The sequence below is a fragment of the Fulmarus glacialis genome, unplaced genomic scaffold (assembly GCF_000690835.1).
Source record: "Fulmarus glacialis isolate BGI_N327 unplaced genomic scaffold, ASM69083v1 scaffold15958, whole genome shotgun sequence".
In the NCBI taxonomy this organism is placed as follows: domain Eukaryota; kingdom Metazoa; phylum Chordata; class Aves; order Procellariiformes; family Procellariidae; genus Fulmarus; species Fulmarus glacialis.
In genome coordinates, this window is record NW_009227713.1 from 1,821 (window position 1) to 18,576 (window position 16,756).

At 38.0% G+C, this 16,756-nt stretch overlaps 1 protein-coding gene across 1 annotated transcript in view; it reads right to left on the reverse strand.

The window, feature by feature from the left end:
- Positions 1-351: 351 nt before the first annotated feature.
- Positions 352-16,756, reverse strand: part of NUP210 (nucleoporin 210kDa) — a gene marked incomplete at its 3' end in the record, with an annotated part of 54,800 nt that continues 38,395 nt past the window's right edge. The window contains exons 26-39 of the mRNA XM_009583254.1: positions 16,526-16,606; positions 15,460-15,591; positions 15,110-15,268; positions 14,137-14,228; positions 12,476-12,650; positions 8,487-8,662; positions 6,950-7,167; positions 6,304-6,440; positions 5,391-5,514; positions 4,299-4,445; positions 2,118-2,368; positions 1,314-1,533; positions 632-727; positions 352-435 (exon numbers count right to left, since the gene is read on the reverse strand). Of these exons, the coding sequence (XP_009581549.1) occupies positions 352-435; positions 632-727; positions 1,314-1,533; positions 2,118-2,368; positions 4,299-4,445; positions 5,391-5,514; positions 6,304-6,440; positions 6,950-7,167; positions 8,487-8,662; positions 12,476-12,650; positions 14,137-14,228; positions 15,110-15,268; positions 15,460-15,591; positions 16,526-16,606 (2,092 nt within the window). The remainder of the gene's footprint in view (positions 436-631; positions 728-1,313; positions 1,534-2,117; positions 2,369-4,298; positions 4,446-5,390; positions 5,515-6,303; positions 6,441-6,949; positions 7,168-8,486; positions 8,663-12,475; positions 12,651-14,136; positions 14,229-15,109; positions 15,269-15,459; positions 15,592-16,525; positions 16,607-16,756) is intronic.

The following is a 16,756-nucleotide window of genomic DNA, read 5'->3' on the forward strand; positions in this document are numbered from 1 at the left end:
TTTGTTCAGCCTTGAGAAAAGGCGGCTTAGGGGAGACCTTATCACCATATTCCAGTATTTAAAGGGTGGCTACAAAGAAGATGGAGACTCCCTTTTTACACGGAGTCACAAAATATTTCAAAATGAGAACAATCAGCCATTGGAATAATCTCCCCAGGGAAAGGTGGATTCATCAACATTGGACACTTTTAAGATTCGGCTGGACAGGGTGCTGGGCCATCTTGTCTAGACCGTGCTTTTGCCAAGAAAGGTTGGACCAGATGATCCTTGAGGTCCCTTCCAACCTGGTATTCTATGATTCTAGCTAGACTAATAAATTAATTCATTTATAACTGGGTAACAGCTGCTTACTGTTATGGCTGCATTGAGGAGTTGTCCTTGGGGTAAATGCTGGACGACTGTGCTGTTCTTTCGGTGAGAAGACTGCATGATAAGCTGCAAGACATTGTAAAAAAAAAAAAACAAACCCCAAACATAAAACAAAACACAACAAAAAACAAAAAAACAAACAAACCAACCAAAACAAAAACAACAAAACAACACATTATTTCACATGGAAATTATTCCTTAGAGCTAATGCATTGTAAGAAGTTATGAAAAAAAATACTTCTGCAGTCTTTCCTTCTCTTACCTATGATCATAACAGCTGTCCCTGCTAATAGTGCAAAAAGCGTGAAGAACATCACTTGATAAGAATCAAGAAAGTGCTGGAATAGACTGGCTCCATCTGTAGAATCGATTAAGAGGAGACAATATTGAGTTAAAAGAGCATCTTCTCCAATCTGCTTTAAGAGTCAATAGTTCTTAACTCAAACTGAAACAGCCAAAAGAAGGTTTTTATTTATAGCAAATAAGTGTGATCAACTTAGATAATACAACTTCAATTCTAGTTACTATTTCCAATGCAGTCTTCAAAATTTGCCAATAACAGCTTGAGACATTGATATACGATGTCTTAAGCATGTTCTTCACTTTCTCAGCCCCAAAATGCTTATCTGTTTCAAAATAACAAGGCATGCTTGAGAGTAAATAAAAGCAGAGCAAAAAAAAAAATTACTTTCAGACACTTTAGCACTGAGATATTTATGCCAACTTCAACAGAGTATTTTGGGCTGACCCAAAAGGAAAATATGTTCAGCTTCAGTCATAATAAGCAACTGTATTCAAGTCTTCTGGTCATAGTGAGCAGCTTACATGTCAAAACAACATTAGCTGCCAGCTCAGATTTTAACACACCAAAATTTTATAACCTCATGAACATTAAAGGGAGTTAGAGGTTTATTCTGGCATATGAAGTTTAGAGATAAACTTACGTCTCACTGGTGCAGTGGTTCTGTCAGTCAAGTAAATCACTGTCACTGGGATAGTGATAGACTGGTCAGTCATAGGACTAGAGACAGTTAGAGTGGTTGATAAGGATCCCTGGCTTGAAACTCTTGGATCAGACAAACTCACAGTGTAGACTACGTAACTAGGCAGCCCGTAGGATTTCTCTTTCTCAAATGCCTTCACTGTTGGCGACCCACATTTCACCTGCCGAGGAAGAAAAACAACCTGAAATAGACTGAGAAAACACAGCACATACCATCTTCCAGGCCACACCTCAGAAATATGTTATTCCACAAAAACATAGAGCAACTCACCCCTCAGCGGAAGTCAGACTTGGTTGTAACTTTACAGTTACACCTGCAGCACTTCACCCCTGTTTACTGTTAAGGTTGCCCTGTTAACTGCTGTTTCTGGGGGTCTGGGCTAACCCCATACAGGCAAAAGTCAAAGCATCCCTTACTGGGCTATGGGAACCATGGGCAGCCAAACAAGTAAGTGGGCAAGAACCTACCCCTGCTGCTAGGAATCAGACAGATTTTCTGCTTCCCCACCTGTGACCTGGTTAACACATCCCAGCTAGCACACAGGTGAGCCTGACACATTTCTACTACCCCAAACCAAAAGTGAACACTGAGGAGGAATACATTCCAAGATGAGTATTTCCAAATCATCTCAGGACCAATCTTGACGTGGTAAAGGTGGCACAGAGTGCCTGTGGTTAGAAAGTTGCATGGAACAGTTCAAAATGCTTTCAACTGTGTTGTGATACTTTCCAGCAATAGACTCACCTCCAGGGTATCAAGAATTTCAGTGGCACCAAATATTTTCACATCAGAGCTTGTGTAATGGTTACTTAAAAGCATTTCCGTTTGGTCAGCATAAAAGCCAGGATTGAATGGCACCTCAGTGCTGATCTGCTCCCCAGAGAAGTGGCTGCCTTGGATCGAAGCTGTAACTCTGAGTGCAGTTTTACTCATGCTGAGATGCTTCAGCTGCTTGTCAGTAAGCCTGTGCATTGTGATGGAACAGGTGTAATGTCCTATAAAAACAAAAACAGTTTGACTGTTAATTGCTCTTCTTTATGTTTTTTTTTCCTTGCAGAGGGAGATTTCTGTGACATCTTCAGAGAAGCGTTAAAAAAGGTGGTAAAATTCAACAAACACCAAGATCAGGAGTGCGTAGGTGATCGGGACAGCATGTCTGCTGGTCCAAGCATCACAATCCCAGTACTAAAACAACACAAGATATTTCTTGTCCCAAACTAACCATCATGATAAAAATACTAAAATGGCAGTTTCCAGTCACATTTATTTTATTGAGTCTCACACGCCAGTGAGACTCAATTCCACTTTGAATATAACATTTATGCTAATATTGATAGAAAGGCTTTACTGAAAACAAAATTTAACATCCTATTTCATATTCTCTTCACGTAATGTTAAAATTTTAGTCAGTTACCATCGCCATCATCAATTCTGTGAGACAGCTTTTATTATTTATAAAAACTTTTTTAAAGGTTAGATATTCACCATGTTTCTAGCCTCTTATGGGACCTATTTGTCTATTATTAGCAATAAAGACAGTAAAAAATTCCCACACTGTGGAAGATACAAAGCATAAATAACAAGCAGAACTTGCTAGGCACATGTTTTCCCCTTACTTTCTTAAAAAAAACAGGGGCAGCCACTATTATGGAAGGTATAATAGTGTTTTACACAATGGGTACAGGGACTAATCTAACAGATAATTAATATTATTTCCATACAGTCCATGGTGTTTCGGTTCTTTTAAAAATCATTTATAGTTATGATACACTAACACATGTTGTAGACTTTCACAATTTTATTTCCCTTTCCACAGTACCTAGTAATTTCCCCTCCTTTTAAGTCCCAGTTGATGTTGTTTTGGGGATACATATGAATTCTACCTTTCATAAGAAATTACAGCACTCAGGTTGCGGAGGAAAGTTTGAAAGCATGATAAATTCCAGAAATGTTTAAATTGCAGAATACAAAGAACACAAAATGTATTACTTTCACCAGATTTTCACATTTATGCTATTTCCCTCATTTTATTCACTGAGGTTAGTTATACTGCAGTAACTACAGTGGCAGGGCTTTTAAAAGGCCAACATCAAACACAAAGAGTATTTGACTCTGCAGAACATAATTTGGTGAAATCTAAAGATCCTTAGTATACAGACATTAAAACTCATGATTGCTTCTCTTATCCCTAGTCTTTACTTCCACTGTATTTAAGTATACGGTGAAGGCACTGATGTGTGGCAAGTAAACACCTAAAAGAGCCACTGGATGTGTACAGCTGCGGAGATACCCCATTTTGGAATATTTGTCACCTGAATGCTCATTTGTAGGAGCTGAAGAAGGAAGTGTTTTGCTTCCATAGTTTAACAAATACAGGGCCTGATGTTCTTTTCTAAATTAAGTTATACACAAGGCAATCTATTTTTTGTACAGTTCAGCTGGAGTAAAAGATGGCAGCTGCTGGCTCTATAAAGTACGTGACCCCAGTGTATTATGTCTACATTCTGCAATACCGTCACTTCTGACTCAAGGTACCATTGGACTGTCTACATACCTACAAATATACGAGTAGTAATTTGCAAAACTAGGACCTAAATTTGTGGTCAAAAAACATATCAAAATTTGTTCCCCCCCATAAAATAATGCTTCTGAGATTCTTCCTGACTACAACTCTGAAAAACGTATGAAATGGGCTGCCACTGATTTCTGGCTTTCTCTGAAAACAAATAAATGTCTTTGTCACATGCAGAAAGCCCTAGAGTTAAACAGGGAGAGTACAGATTAACAACTCACTGAAGCCTGAGATCCTACACAGGAAAACTCAGAGGCTTCAGAAGGAAATCTGCTGGGTCAAAGGGCATTTGAACTAAACCACAGCAGACTTCAAAGTGTCTGCCTGGAGCGTGGCATCTTGTCTCTTCTTACCTGAAACTGCATCAAATCCAGGTTCTGCTATAAAAATATCACGTGCTGGGAAGTCAAACGCATCATTGTTAAAATCTAGATGGCAGTTGATAATGGACTGTGGTTGTAATTCAGCAATGGCTTCAATATGAGCAGGCAAGCACTCCCCTAAGGGAAAGAAAAAAAATTAACTAATCTCTAATTAATTAATTAGAAAAGAAAATTCTAACTAATTAATTTTTAATTAATTAAAAGCAAAACCATGGCTTGGAATATCAGGTTATTCTGCCACCTTCTGAAATAGTTTCACAAGGTTATGATGATCTTAAAATAGCTGGAAATCATAGACAGCTGTCCTATCTCAGGTCTAATCCCAAAGAGACAGCAAATGAAAACTTTGTATGTTGTGGGGTTTTTTTGACAGGAATAGATTATTTACAGGAAAGAATGAACTAGAGAGGATTTTCAGATGTGTCTGTTGAATAATTTATATGATCCTAGGAGTCTCGATTTATATTTTGGTATCTGGCAAGATATTTTTTTAGTAGGGTAATAATTTACACAAGGCACAATAAAATACTATTTGAACAAGTGCTAAGTGTTAAGCTAAAATCTAAAAGGAACCATAATCAAACAAAATACAGCTTATTAAATAGAGGACACAGTATGATGCTTAATCTTTGTATTGATTCTAATTGCTGACAATTTCTGTAAAAGATTTAACGATGGTTACTTTAACATGCTCAGTAAGAAAAAACAGTAACTTCAACAGGGCAATTGGAATGAAACATATAAGCAAACACCAGTTGATTGCCTATTAACTGTTTTTTGATATGATCAAAAATGACTCTTCTATTATTTACTGATTTTGTTAATTGTGAAATCTTAAAAGTGCCCCAGAACACCCTCTAAATTCTGTAATATGGACCTAAGATTCTTCTAGAGCTCCTGGGATTCTGGAAAAACACTAGAGGTTCATAGAGATCTTGCTATACCAGCTTCACAGACCCTTAAAAACAAACAAAAAACCCAAAACCCAAATGAAAACCACCTATCATGAATATACAAACATGCAATAAACAATTAGCATAAAGATTTTTTTTTTCATCATACCTTTCAAATTTTTATTTCTTTCCCCAATTGAAACTATCACTTTTGAGGCTGCAACTCCTGGTAAGCTTGTTTTCACTCCACTTACATGCATTGCTGTAGTCCTCTGAGGCATATTAATCAATATCTGAAAAAAGGATGAAGTACCTTGTTACCAAAAACTGTTTCAACAAATAAAAATTAAGGCGAAACCAGACCGGACTGATTATGAAACGCACACATCCTTGTACATGTAACAGAAGAGAAGACTCCAAGAGGCTGTGTTTCTCTTTATAAGAAATCCTACATTTCTCTAATTTTAGAAACTGCCTTTCAAGGCAATTTAAGCTAGTAAAAACATTTTTTTCTTTCTACCCAACCCGCATAAGTTAATAGGCAGAAAGCTCTATGTTTAAATTTAACTTAAAAAGAATATCTAGTGCTTATGTTAGCTGATACAGTGAATTGTGTCAACAGTACGATTGCACTGTAGGTAAACAAAAAATAATTTAATTGAGTAGTTCTGATCAGTGATGCATAGTAACATGGTACAACACTTTAGAAAGGTCTTGTTGGCATCTCATCCTGCAATGAAACTTCATTCATAAAAGCAGCCATACTCAAAAACTGTTTAGCATCTGGAAACAACTTAGCCAAGCAAAGAAATCAAAATGTACAATATAAGAACAGTATAGGCTAAAAATAGAAATTATTACGCTAAATTATCCTCCTTAACATAGATGATTAAAAAAATCATGACGTGTTTGGACACATACCAAATACTTTCCAACCATTTGCATTTCTAATACTTTTTCCTTTAAGATTTTTTCTAAATATTTATAACAAAAAAAAAAAAATCATAGAATACATTTTTGGTGAAAAAGCACCTGAAGCAAACAATCTTCAACAGTTCTGGTAGGATTTAACAGTGCCTCACCTCTCTGTATGTTTTAAGTAATCCAGGAATCTCATAATAGACAGTGACAACACCAGAATCCCTTGCCACTGCTACACCAGTCTTGGAGTCGACTTGAAGAACACTACTTAATGAGGAGCTCCATACGCCCGGCAGGCCTGAGAAGACACACCATTTGGACACTGTTCAACAAATTTATGCTAACTGAAGCATTTCGTCATCACATCGGTGTCTGTCTGTATGTACCCGCTGCACGGGCAGCATGGGTACACACAGAGAAACTAGATTCTAGGGTCTCCCGTGGTGGAAGGCTGGCAGCCCACCACCAAACTGACTTGCAGTTACTCTGACAAAAGCCCGTTGATACTAAGAATCAAATACAGTGAATGACTCTGCACAATTCCCATAAAAAACAAGCCTTTCAAGCTAACGGAACGGAAATGTCTGAAGTCTGATACTCAAGAATTCAATACAAGCGACATATTGCATGGTACAATTAAAATTAGAGGAGTTGATCAAACCTATTTTTATCATTAACAAGAACAGTGACATTTGATTCGGAACAAACATCATAAATTATGCATTTAGTTTTCCTGAGAATGAGAAACAGTCACACTGATGTCAAATTATAGAGCTGCAAAAACACAGTGACTGAAGTGCCGCTTACCTTCTTGGTTTATCAGTGAAGTACTCAAACAGAGGACATCACCTACCACCACATCTGTGAGTTCAGGAAAAATGGCATGTTGCACAGGAAGTGGGACGTAGTCTGCAATTCCACTGTGTTCTGCATCCCAGACTTTAAGCAAGGTCAAACCTACATTGACAGTCCGGATTACAAATGTGTTGTTCGTGGCTCCTTTCCCAATCTGTACAAAGTCATCTCTACAGATAAAAAGAAATGTTTTTATGTTAAGGCAAGTTTGCTAATGTCATTATCTCTACAATAAAGAGCAGATATTGAACTCTTTCTACATGGTTGACTTCTTGTTTTCAGCGATGGTTATCTTCTAATGAAGTCTAACAAAACAAGGAAAATATAAAAATTATTTAGGTGCTACTGAGGCAAATTTCAGTTCTCACATCGTTATGCTGATGAAATACTGAGGTCATAATTATGTATGAGAACTACTTCCTAATTTTAAGAATTGTAGAACTTTAGAATGAGGTAATCTGTCTCTTTTCCCTTTTCTCAGGGAGTTAAGAAGCAAAGAAATTTACACACCAATATGCAGCTTTCCAGCCGCATCTTTACAAAGCTAAATCACGTTTGATTCCGAGTTCTGATATTTACCAAAACTCAGCATTCCCAAACGCACTGACACACTGAGCACTTGTAAGTGCACCCAGCACAAAGACTGCCACCCTGGCAGCACCACGCAGAGACAGTGAAGGTCTTGACAGCAGTAGAGCTGGGTCACCACAGTGCTGCACCTGAGGTTAATGAGCAGTGCTTCTCTCTCTAGGGCTAATAATTAGCCCTATGCTGAAGCAGCTCTGTCACATCTATTTTGGAAGCTAGGGCAGTGTTATCTTAGGGACCTCTGTATGCTATAGAAATTTCTGCAGATCATTTAGGTAGGAGAAAGATAATGCATTCAACCCCTTTTTTTGTCCTTTTTATCATGTTATAGTAATGGAATTAGTGACTGTTTATTAATGACCAAAGAAGGCGGTTTTATAATATTTATTATTCTTTGAGGCAGAGACCGAAAGGCCTTTTGAGGCCTGGCTGTGCTGTGCAAAGGCTGTACAAGCATATCTGAAGAGACAGCCCCTGATCCAGAACATTCACCATCTTATATAAGACTTAAGTGAGTCAGTGTTAACAAAGCACTAGGAGAAAAGAGGCAAGATGAGGAAAATGCTAATAAGATCAATTGTTTATATAGGCCACTGATGTATATACTCTGATGATTCAGAGCCACTTAAAGCAGAAATGTACCCCAGCAGGCCCCGCTAGGGATCATGCTTATCTGGGCAACTTTCCATTTGCTAGAGAATATCGATTGCTAACTGGAACTCTTCTTTCTGCTACGGTGCCTCTGAAGACCGCAGAGACAAAATCCTTTCTTTGCTAATCCCAGTTCAAGCTATATCTTCACTTGGTATCTTTGGAACAATCTTTGTTCCTTGCTGTGGCTGGGCTATGTGTATTTGGCCTTTTTTGTTCTCTGTAATTAATGCCCATGATAGTTACCTACCTGTTTGTTGCAAAGTTGAGCACAGAATTATGCGAATGAAAAGTATCTCCAGAGTTATCGTGAAAATGGACTGTAAATGTCAGTGTTACACCCAGGGGGAGAGCCAATAATGCCTCTTTGTTTTGCGTGTGCAGGATAGGACTCATGGAGATTCTTAGGTATGAGATGGGGTAGACCTGTAAAAACATCAGCAGTGAAAAGCAAAATCAAATTGCTTTTTTGGGTGCCTCTATAAAAACAGTAACCTAAACCGGTTCTTATTATGCAAATATACAACGCTTCCTTTATGAACCACTTGCTTTATGTTTAGCCATATGACAGTACTGAGGCATGGCACTTTTATTATCAGTTCATATATTTCACAGAATCACAGAATAGCTGAGGTTAAAAGGGGCCTCTGGAGACTGCCTAGTGCTGCTCCCCCTGCTCAAGCTGGGCTAGAGCCAGTTGCCCAGGATCATGTGCAGGCGAGTCCTGAGCATCTCCTAGGATGAGCATCTCTCCACAATCTCTCTGGGCAACCTGTGCCAGTGTTCAACAGTCACCACAGTAAAAAAGTGCTGCTGTTCAGACAGAATTTCATGTCTTTCAATTCATATGCGTTCCCTCTTGCCCTGTCATTGAACACCACTGAGAATGGTTTCTGTCTTCTTTACACCTTCCCATCAGATATTTCTTAGTATTTTTCTCTAATAGCACTGGGAATTGAAGCAAGCAATAATGATATAGAAACTCACATCACAGACTTCAGAAACTACATTATTATCCTATAAATTAAAACTGTTAAGACTCACTGGATATGCAAGAGAACAAGTTGCCCCTAGACTTCTCTCCCAGTAATTCTTGAAATAAAAAGTTTAATTCATTCCCCAGTTACTAGAACAGGAGTAATTTGCAATGTATGTGAGAGTAAGGGGATGAAATGGTCACTGTTTCCCCAGTTCCCTTGCACCAGGTGAGAAAGCCAAGATGACACAGGCAGTTTCTAACAGCCCTGGCTCTGTTTTGAGCAAAGGTTTGCCCAGCAGAGGAAACATGAACAATAGCTGCAAAGCTGTTCCCTAGCGATCCTTGTCAATTAACATCATAGACCTACAAACCGCTGCCCCTCAAACAGGCCCACAGTGGTCTGATGACAGGGCTCCCAGAGGTGGGAAGGAACAGCAGCCACAATCTTTACTCTTGAGCTGTGTGCTGGGATGGTTTTTCTGACCCATCACTCGGCACATTGCCTTGTTACTGCTGGCTGGATGATGCTGCAGCCAGGCCGTCCTCCGAGGCATGGGTTGATAGAAGTTACGCGCAACAGACAAAAGCAGTCAGAACTGGCATCTGACAAACCCTAACCGGTCAGCAGGCTGCATTTTGTTGCCTCAGTGCCACTCCTCCACCAAGACAGAAGTTAGGGACTTCTGCTCCAAATTCTTTAAAAAAGTCTGCTAGATTATTCCTATGTGCACACTCCCACATTTTTGCAGTAACACTCCAGTGGAGGAAGTCTGTCTGAAGACAAAGACTTCATGACCATTTTTTTTGTTTTTTAAATAATCTATTACTATTCTTGATTAACTTATCTAGGTTAACTAACAAAATTACCCAAAAAAAGAACTATATCTATTCTTTCTGTTACAGCTGTTGGAAAATAAATAATGGAAGGATAGAGAAAGAAAAACCCTCAAATATATAGAGAAAGCTACTTTAAAAGAAGCCCTCAAGCTTATCTTGTAGGAAAATCCCTTTTTTCTGACCAAAGAGGCTCAGCTAAAATGTAAAACCCTGCAATCTGAAAATGTACACATCAAAACTTAGAAAGGAAAGGACAAATTTAGCCTCAAGCAAATAGCATCTTTGGTGAGTCTGGGAAAAAAAAAAATGTGGCTAGAATGTCAGTATATACAACTGTCTACTCCACAGACTGATACAATCAGTTAAAATATCAGTGCATATAGTTATCTGCCCCACTAGCTGAGGTTATAAGCTAACAAAAACGCCATTTCCCTGACAGATTTTTCAAGCGTGCTTTACTTTAAAATCTCAGAAACTGTCCCACAAGGAACAACTGCTAAATTTAATATTGATGAAAACAGCTATTTAGTGTTAAATGATCTCAGTTTTAAAGTATTTTTTATTTAAAAAAAATATTCCATTGAGTACAGCTGGTACAGGCAAATACTTAGCTTGCTTCCATGCTAAGCATACTGCCACTCCGAACTTCCACCGTCCTCCTTGGCTTATACAAGATAGTCTTTTTTCGAGCAAAGTTGAAGGTCTAAGTGTTAAGTGATGCTGCTGCAGCAGTTTGGTTCTTAATTGTGCACAGTTGTAAAAAGACAAAACAAGAACTTACGAAAGGAAGGACAGCTTGAAGGAGAGAATGACACAACGGATTCAAGCTCATCTCCTGCTCTGTCACAAGTTTTTCTACATGACCTTCAGCAAAACCACTCAAACTCTCTCTTGGTTCTTCAGCCATAAAATGAAGGCAGCAGCACTGCACTACCTCACAGGGTTACTGTGAGTTTAAAAATATTATTTCCATAAAAGTAGTCCTAATAAGTACAGGAAAACAAATCAGTTGTACAAGATGCTGAACTGAAACGGTTGCTACTACAAAGAGCTCTCAAGCTTAATATCACAATGCACTAACTTCACAGTTCTGCGATATCCAAACTGCGTACAGAAAGAATGCACAAAGGGAGAATTTAACTTCAGTACCACTATATGCTGACTAAATGTCATTTGAGCCAACCCCAAACTCATTAGATGTCTTTCACTTGCCGGATCCAGCAGTGAAGGGAAGAAACAAGGTCATCTATAACAGAGCTGTAGAAATTCACTGCCACCACCTAGCAGCAGGAGTGATGTTAGTGAAACTAAGCCACCATTTCTTTTTTCATTCTCCACCCAGGAGGACAGACCTACATGATGTCGTACAGACAAAGCTGAATGTTATGGTAAAAAATAAAATTCAAATTAAAAAAAACCCATCAAGACACTTCACAGTGATTATAATAATAAAACTTACAAATAATTTAAAGTCAGCACTCAATTACATATCTTTCTCCTTTAGCTGGGACATAGGAAAGATGCTGACAGAGTAAAAAGGGATAAGAGGAAGTGGAGCAGTGGGTATCTCAAGGCTCATGTTGCTGGATGTAGAAAGTTCTTGGCACAAGGACTTTTGAACAGAAATGAAGGACGTATGTTCCCTTACGTCCTAAGTGCCCAACCAGTAAGATACATTAGACTTCACATAACAGCATTCAATCAACAGATGAAGTTTTGAGAAAGAAAGATGTTTTGTTAGCCTGGAAACAAACTGCTGAGTTTTGCTACAGATCCGTCCTTCCCTGAAGCATCCACATTTCAGAGTAGCTCAGGCACATAGGGCAGCCTTGGACATGCTCCTTCCAGCTCACCAAATACAGGCAACAGCAGCTAAATTATTGCATCTGATAAGATAGGCCTTCTCATGCAGAGATTCTCATTATATGTAAAAGCTGAACTGCTGGGAAACAGCAGAGAAAATGATATTTTTGGGCACTGTACAGTTACATCTCTAATATCTTGAAAATCTAGGTATCACTTTGGTACCTCACAACAGATGCTGCATTTATATTAATTACTCCAGATTATATTTACCTTTTTCACACACTGCAAAATGCATGTTTATGACATTAACATTTTTTTATTTGAACTTCAGCCTTCTAAGAGATTTTTAGGACAAACTTTTTTTTTTTTTAAAAGTTTAAGGCACATGCACACAAAGGCCTTTTTGTGAAATGTACCAAATTTAAGAATTTGCTGGGATTTAAGGTTTATCCATCTAGTTTAGTATACTAAACCTTTTTTTCAAAGCTCAGAACTGACTATTAATTCCTATATTTCACATTTTTCAGAAGTGAAGTTCAAAACGTGCAGTTAACTATCCCTGTTGCAGGAGAAAAGATATACTTCTAACAGAAAACTGCAAAGAAAGATGATACTACCTTAACAGAAGCTACAATGGTCTGGTTGATCCCAAATGATTCTTGTGAAATCACTTCAATTGTTGATGATCCTATCAAAGATCCAGAGTTAAGGAAACCTCTCTCATCGATTTTTACAACAGGAATTTTATCTGGTCCTTCCAAGACACGGTAACTCAGTGAAGCCACTCGGTCTCTTAAGAAAACAAACAAAACAGAAAAACAAACAGGGGACCCCCTTAAGTGAATAAAACCATATTTACACCAATATATTTTGCAAATTTACAAGATTACTATTTGGTGTTTTTTCCACGTGTCTGCAATAAAAGCTGAAAAGCCTGTGTTCTAGTCTAAGAAAAAAAGTTTAAGTTCTGATTCAAGCTCACTTGGAAGAAGTCTTATCTGGGTTTAGGCATGTATTGAAATCTAGTTTCCATCCACCGCCCTGCAGTGTCATCACTCACTGATGTAAACTTGATTCTAAATAATGATGGCTAAGGCTACAACATGCAGCTTCTGCTGTCATTTTCTGTAAACAGTATTTAGAGGGAGATTAATCTGCCAGGGTCAATGTTGGTGTTAGAGATAAAGTCAGGGACTTGATTAAGTGGATCTCATCAGTTTCCTGGAAATAGTTTTGTAGGCAAGGTTAATTTTTGGAATAACTCTCACCATGGTATTTGCATATTAATAAAGTGAGTAAACACATAAACTGTAATTAGTGGGCATTCTGAGACATTAGCTACTTTTAAGTATCATTTATCACACCTTCTGAAAGATCTGTAAATGACTTTTTTTTTTTTCCTCCCAAGCTCCTCCGTTGAGATAGAAATACTCTATCCTAGGAAAAAAGCATTAAAGCTGGATTTTAGTTGCCCTTTTCTTGGCAATAGTGTAATTGGTTTTGGTGGTAGAGTTCAGACATAGGGGCTCCAATATTGGATAGTGAAGATAATGGCACAAAGAAATGTACAAACTGATATCTAGCAACTTAATGACTAATTAATCAGAAAAACTGCTCAGAAGAGATAGCAAAACATTAGTAAGTGACTACAAATGACAGGGCTCCTGTATAACTGTTTCAAAAGCAGATGCTGAATGACCATGGTCACTGGAGCTCCAGTAAAACTAACAGTTCCCTCCCCTTAAAAAGTAAATGCATCTAAAGCCTTGCCCTCAGCGTATGTCCTATTGTCTATATCTGCACATTCTTATGCTAGGAAAATCAAATTTCAAGACTGAAATGAGTCTGAAATGTCAGTCTTTGAAAATAGATTATGTAAAAAGGACTTCTCATTTGGAAAGCACATTTTAATCTCAAAATCTAGTCATAGCCCCTGTGTAAGAAATACAGGGAAGTATATTCCATAAAGCCTTGATCACCCATAAAAAACTCTAGTGGAAGCAGGCTACTGCTTTAACTGTCTCAGCATCTTTTAAAACAAGGATCTGAAAGTTCCAAATATTGAATGGATTTTCTAACTACAATCTAACCAATACAAGATTTGACTGAGCCCAAGAGTACAGATAAAGATACTATTAATCACCCAATAAGTTGTGTATTATATGGATGTACTGTGGTATTCTTTTTAAAAGATTGAAACAGCTTACTTCAAACAGAATTGCTTTACAGTTTTGATAAACTGTTGACACAAATCACAGTATGAAAACTGATCACTAACCTGTTTGTCTGAAGTTTAATAAAGGAATTTGGCGACATTAAGATCTGCTCTGCTTCTACTTCTGGAGTGACTAGATAAAGTTTTTCAAATACCTGGGAAATAAAAGGCATTTTAGCCTACTGTTGTGTGCAGCAAGTAATGCATTTCCATTTATTTCACCTTCAAAATAAAAAAACCCAAATAAAACGCACTTTTTTTTACCTTGTATAATATATATGGTAAAAACCCAGAAACTCAGCATGAATATTTGAGAATGGGATAGGCAGGATCTTCTACAAATTATTCTGAAGAGCATTCATTTCTATGGCTATAGCTATACTACGAAGCAGTATGAAAAAAGAAGCAGATTTGGCAAGTGAAATGGTGTTGGAGGCCCCACATTCACACAAGCTACTTTAGACTACCCCAAGTCTGAGCCCATGAACTGAATGCCCACGAGGTGCACTCCTCAAACACGTTTTCCAGCTTTGTTCCATCTAAAGGAATCCAGTTGGCATACTTTGAAACTGCTCCCCAAAGCATGGTAAGTAGGAACAACCAGGAGATTCATTTTAGAAGCAAATTTCTGATCCAAATTAACATGCTTGCATAGACATGTATGATAAGCACTATAAGCAAGAAGTATTATTGTACAGAGAGGAACTACAGCCACAAAGTTCTTCTACAACTCTAACACTGCTTATCCACAAGCCACAAGTCACCTCAATTTCAGGTGGTCGACAACAAATACTAACTCCTGAATTTCATTCAGGCATCACACCAGTGTGTGACCGTTCAGTGTAAACCTTACCAACACTTGGGGAACTTGGAGGTTTCCAAACAGTGGAACATTATACAAACAAGAGTAAGGGCTCAAAGATAAACGAAAGCTGGAACTAGTCCTCTGCATTTCAAGTTCCTGACTCCAAATACAGACTCTAATTCAGCTCTGAAATAGATATTAAAACGTTAACTGTGAGGAACATCATCATACCTGAATTTGGATTTCATCGGACAGTTCTTTTGCCATGTTGTAAAACTGGTTGGCTGCAGGATCAAGGACCTTCACAACAACTTTCAGGCCTGTTCTTCCCTTTACTCTGCCATAAACATCCATTGCAAAGTTGTATTTTGCAGGAAGCTGAAAAGAAGCCTTGGACAGAAGAAAGTGATTAAAGTTTTACTCATGGAAAGAATTGACACTGATACAGAGGAAAGACCACACGCAACGCTGACAATTGCTCTTTGATTTTGAGTAAGTGGAAGCAACAGTATTTTCTCAACTCCCATTATCTTTCCCAAGATACACATACATACAAGTACACATACACACACACAATTTACCTCACTGTGTCTTGTCTTGATATCCAGAGTATCCCTCTTTGTGACAGACCAGTGGAACGTTAACCCCGGTACTGCATTGCCAAATGAAAAAGGAGTCTGACTACTGGTGATGCCCATTACATAAACTGGCATCTAGAAAAAGAGAAACCAACTTTCTTAGGCAATTCTGGGATGCTAACCAAGCCTGCACAGGGCACATACAATTAAACTTAAAATTCATTGATCAAGAGATGGTATTTCTCATGAAGAAAATGGTTTGGCTGCTGTATATGTTACAAGGATGTATTACGCAGTTGTAATACCACCAACTTGTAAAAAGTAAATTTTGATTTATTCTCATTTGCTACATGCTTTACAAAAAAAAAAAGGACCAGTTTTCCATCAGAAAAGACGAGTTCAATAATTTGTTTGTCCCATTTGTAGCATCAAATCACTTCATCTTAGTTAAGTCATACACTCTTACGTTTTCTACATCTTTGGCTAGATGATCTCCCTGACTAACTCTGCTCTGGACATCAACCTTCCCCTTCCAGCTCTCCAAATTAAGACAACATAACATATAAGCACAAAACAGGGATTTTCAAGTTTTTATTTTTAATCTTCAAAGCAATTCATTCACCTGGGACCAATGAGCTAGAATCACTAGCCATTTTGGAATGAGTAACTAATAGGGGAAATACAGACTCTTAAAAAATAGACTTATTAAAAGATAATTTGAACAACATCTGTAGATTTTTAACATACAAAGGAAGAAAGTCTCCACTGCAAATAGAATGAAGATGAGAGAACCCTTCTCCATATTAAATGATGCTTCTTCAGCAGGGCCTGAATTTCTGAAAACCAGTCTGGTGTACAAGGTAAACTTGTCCTGATTTCTGTTTTAATATGTTCAGCTCTGGAGCTTCTCCACTGACAGCACATTCATTCCTGCAGCAGCAGTGGTACCCCTCAGAGCGGGTGACCACTTTGAGAGCTAGAGTGCTATTATCAGATGACTTAACCAGAATGGTCAGAGCTTGCAGGTCAAAATTTTAAGGCAATAAAAGCTAATCACAAATCAACTAACCTGTGTACCAGTTTTCATTCGTGTAATTGGTGCACGAATTCTAACAGCTGTCAGCTGTACTACTTCAACTTCCACTTTGTCCTAAAAAGGAGGAAGGGAAGACATTGTAAGCACTTGTCAAATGAGAACTAGATTTCACTTTCAGGATCTATCCACTATTTTGCCATTATCTAATCACTATTGCCATGTGATTTGCATGTGACTTACTACAGAAAATAAGATGGACCTAAT